The sequence below is a fragment of the Corvus brachyrhynchos genome, unplaced genomic scaffold (assembly GCF_000691975.1).
Source record: "Corvus brachyrhynchos isolate BGI_N302 unplaced genomic scaffold, ASM69197v1 scaffold3, whole genome shotgun sequence".
Taxonomy (NCBI): domain Eukaryota; kingdom Metazoa; phylum Chordata; class Aves; order Passeriformes; family Corvidae; genus Corvus; species Corvus brachyrhynchos.
This window is the reverse complement of record NW_008237619.1, coordinates 9,255,130-9,259,202: the sequence shown is the minus strand read 5'-3', so window position 1 is coordinate 9,259,202 and position 4,073 is coordinate 9,255,130. Positions and strand designations below refer to the sequence as shown.

The window sequence follows — 4,073 nt, the reverse complement described above, 5'->3', positions numbered from 1 at the left end:
AGCCAAAGTTCCCTCTCAATACCCAAAGTAAGGTTCAGTGTCCTTCTCCACTTGCTGAAGACAGAGTTAAAACAGTGGAACCTTAGTAAGTCTGACAGGCTCTCCAATACACAGTGTCATCTTTGAAATATCCTGCTCTCTTTCCTTGTTTGCAGCTGGACAAACACCAGCAACTCTGCTCAGCCCTTCTCACCTGTTGCAGCTCTCAGACCCATCCTCTCTTTTCTGCCTTGCTCTAAGGAGAGATCATTATCCTTTTCCCTGCGGATAGCCTATCATGAGCTATTTTTATTCTCTCTGCAATTCCCTAACTTCCCCATGCCAAATACTCGCTAAGAGTCATCAACCTTCAGCAAGGCCAACAAATGAATCACATCTCCTGCCAGGTCGTTTAGGAGATGAGCCAGTTTAGAGTTAGGGACATTTTTTAATAGTCCCATATTGAGGAAATAGTTTAAATGCTATAGCTTTAAAAAGTCATCTCCAAACTTTTCAGAATAATTCTATTCTGAGTAACAAGCTGCAGATGAAGCTTCAGAGGACTGGCTTCCTTGAGGAACATTAGGGCTTATAATAAACTATTTTTCTCCACTTCATAGATCAGTCCACCCACCCATTCTTCCACCTACAAGTGTAACCCTATATACAAATATATAAGGCCCCAAAGAGGGAGACTCATTTAGAATATCCTGTCCTTAGTGCTTTGGTGAATGATTTGCATCACAATTTACAGGAACAAAACGTTTTTAGTTATCTTGTCACTATGTATACTGCTTTTATTTCTCTCCAACTGTGTATCTTTTTTTCTCCCTCCTACATTTTCATTTCCCTTCAAGCTACAGGAGCTACTGGGCACTGGTAAACTGATGCTGCACAATCCCTCTGAAGCAGATGTTTACCAAAGATAGGTGATATGATCCACGTATAGAAAACTCTTACCTATCTCTCTGCGGACATAAAGTTCTGCTTTGAACACAGTTAGTATAGATCATCTAATGTTTTTTTTTTCCCGTGTAGCTCTTTCCTTTCTGTAGTCATCGTGGATCTATAGACAGGGAGAGCGAGGCACTGGGAGTTTTTCAAAACAAGGCTGTCTTAAAGTGAATTATGTTTTGGAGGGTCGAGAAAACAGCAAGGGGGAAGCTAGCAAACAAACCTTTGCTTTAAAACTGAGGACATGAAATGTTATCCTGTGGGGATACCCATGGGACACAGGGAAATCTCACACTTTCCAGCTTCATATGGCAGTCCTATCTCCCAGTACAGCTTGGTTTCTGCCTCTTGTCTGAAGGAGGAACTGAAACATCCCAGAAACCTGGGTCTGGTCCCAGGGAAAGGGAGATGAGACAGCTGCCCTTCCTAGGAAATGTGAAAAGGATATAGCTGGCCATATCTACTTAAAGAGCTTAGGAAGGCAGCTGGAGGGAAAAGGTAAAACCCGTGCACTGGCCACAGTCACTTCTGACAGAAATGCAGCCTGCCAAGAACACAGTATTGCTCGGGGCAAGCATTTACATGGCCGGGTGGTGTGCTGCTCCTGCAGACAGTGTCACTTGGCACACATCTGGCTGACACAGCTGGATCACTTCGCTCAGGTGTTTTATTTTAGTGCCTGACATAACACTGGCAAGCCACACGCAATCACTGAAACCACTCTCCCATGCAGCCCCGTGGAGCTTGCTGATGAAGGAATGCTTTACACGCAGCACATGCAAGCACCATCTCCACCATCCGCTTAGCCCTCTCGGCTGCAAATACAGCTTTAGCACACAGCATCTAGATAAACTCAAAAGCTCCAAGGTTAAGTGGGAAATAGAAATCTAGTGACCCCTGTCCAGGCAAGTAAGCTTAATGACTTGTCTGCTGCTGCATGTACCAAACATATGCTGGCAAACATCTGTGTGAGCAGCCCCTCCAAAATAAACGATTGATGGAAGTGATTTGCCTTTAAAAAGGGGATAAGTCAGCTAGGACTCCTGCTAGAAAAGGGTTAATGGGATATATGAATTGGTAGTGAGTGGAAGAGAGAGTAGAGAAGCTGGAGTCAGAGGCAACACCCCTTGTTAGGTGTTTACCATGTCGAATCTAAACCGCTTCCATTGCATATGCAAGGCAGATGAATTACTCTGTAAATCCTATTACTCTGTGTGGATAAATCTTACATTCAAGTTAACAAGTCTGGAGAGCTGGGGAATGGAAGCTGCTGAATGGATATTCCAGGATCAAAACAACCGAGGACATGGGAGGCGACGAAGCGATATGCGTACGCGCACACACACACATCCCTCTTCCAGCATCCTTCTTCCCTCTATCATTAAATGGGAGGGATGCAGGACACGGGGGATCGTGTAGCAGAGCGTTTGGTGACATCCAGCAGGATTTATTTCACAGAAAGAGAAAGAAAACTTCGCTGCTGCTGTTAGCTTTGCTAGGGGATTGCTCCCTTGATGCTTCAGGGTTTGTGCACTATCAGCTCCTCACACAGATCACAGACTTATTTTAAATTACACCCAGTAGTTTTATAGCCATAATACACAGTGTGCACGCTCACACACGCAGAATTTTCCTTCAGTAGGGAAGTTACTGCAGGTAAGTTGAGCAAGGCAGAATTTGAAAAAAGAAACCTACAGGAAAAAGGCTACTGCAGTTCAGCTATTTGGGACACTCCTAACTGAAAGCCCAAGTAGTGTCAGAAGTACCTTTGGAAAACCTGCACAATGAAACCATAAATATAACGTTCAATACTGCCAGTAAGCAAGGTTTCATGTGCAAAGACATCCTCATCACAACCAGACACACAGGCACAGCATACACCCATTTATTTAACCCTGCAAAAAACCCAACATGCTAAGATACAATCTTCGTAAATGTCAGAGCTCCTATACCATTTTTTCACCAGTCTTTTCAACTATTGTATCGATCTTCCCTCCCCACAGGGCAGAAACATAAAAAAAATAAAATTAAAAGACAAGAGTTTCCCAAAAGAACTTGCCTGAGAGTTCTGGCAGCACCAGGGATAAAGTTTTTGCATATGTACAAAAAGAAGCCTGGGAAGATCAATGGAACATCTGGCAAGCACAGCTGGATCCCTTTTCGATTCCTCTATTGATACTGCAGGGCTGGTGGAAAGTGTACGTTCACAAGAGCTGGCTAACACAAGCACATCTTTCCCCACTGAAATTCTTTTGATCCAGAGCACTACACAGAGGATAGTGTGGCAAGAAGTGTTCAAAAGCTTTGCAATTTTCTCATATTAAAGCACAAACACACACGCAGAGCCTGTTTGTAGCAGCTGCTGCTACTGCAGTTTGAGAGGTAAAATAACACACTCTCACAGAGACATATACACACAAGTCTGTATCACGTCACACGTATACGTTGCATACATGGAAATATAGATGCACACACAGAAGAGGAAAAGTTGGCAAAATGCCCTACCTGAGGATGGCTGTGTCCCCTTGCCTCACGGTGATGTTATCGGTACCTCGGGTAAAATCCACGCTGCGGACTGGCAGCCCTGTAGGGAGAAGGCAAAGCAACCTCAGTAGGACCAGCGGTAATTGTTTCCGATCAGGCTGAGCCCTTGCTACCATGGCTGGTCTCGTCGAGTTTCACTGTCAGTACTTGTCTCTTTCTCTGCCTGTGTATGTGGACAGACAGATGTAGAAAGAAAAATAATAATAATAATGTACAACTCTCGCTCTGATCGACAGCCTGAGAAAGGGGAGGTGATTTCACAGTCCTTCTCAGCTGCCACTTTCTCTTGCTCTTTTCAGTCTCTTGCTGGCTTCTTTCCCCTCCTTGCCTTTTTTTTTTAAAGGCTTTACAAAAAAAGTCTTAGCACAGCCTTCAAATAAAAAAGGGGAAAAAAAAAAGAAGCAAGAGGAAAAAGTCAGGTAGCAAAATAACTACGAAATAATAACAATTAAATCGACCCGTTTAGAGTGATGAAGAGAGGTGGGAGGAAAAAAAAAAAAAAAAGGAAAAGGAACAAGAGGAATCCTGTGCCGCCGGGATGCGGGAGGGGATAGTCCTGTGGCTGGGCGGCCTCCCGCCCCCCGCCCCCCCCCACC

At 44.3% G+C, this 4,073-nt stretch overlaps 1 protein-coding gene across 4 annotated transcripts in view; it reads right to left on the bottom strand.

The window, feature by feature from the left end:
• The window catches only part of LSAMP (limbic system-associated membrane protein), a 1,012,183-nt gene that overhangs the window by 304,416 nt on the left and 703,694 nt on the right, over positions 1-4,073 (bottom strand). For 2 of the 4 annotated variants that reach the window (XM_008631757.2, XM_017731916.1), the window contains exon 2: positions 3,439-3,517. In XM_008631757.2, coding sequence (XP_008629979.1) covers positions 3,439-3,517 — 79 coding nt within the window. Of the gene's footprint in view, positions 1-3,438; positions 4,064-4,073 lie in introns of those variants that run through there. The other 2 variants (XM_008631753.2, XM_008631755.2) reach the window with 1 other exon arrangement.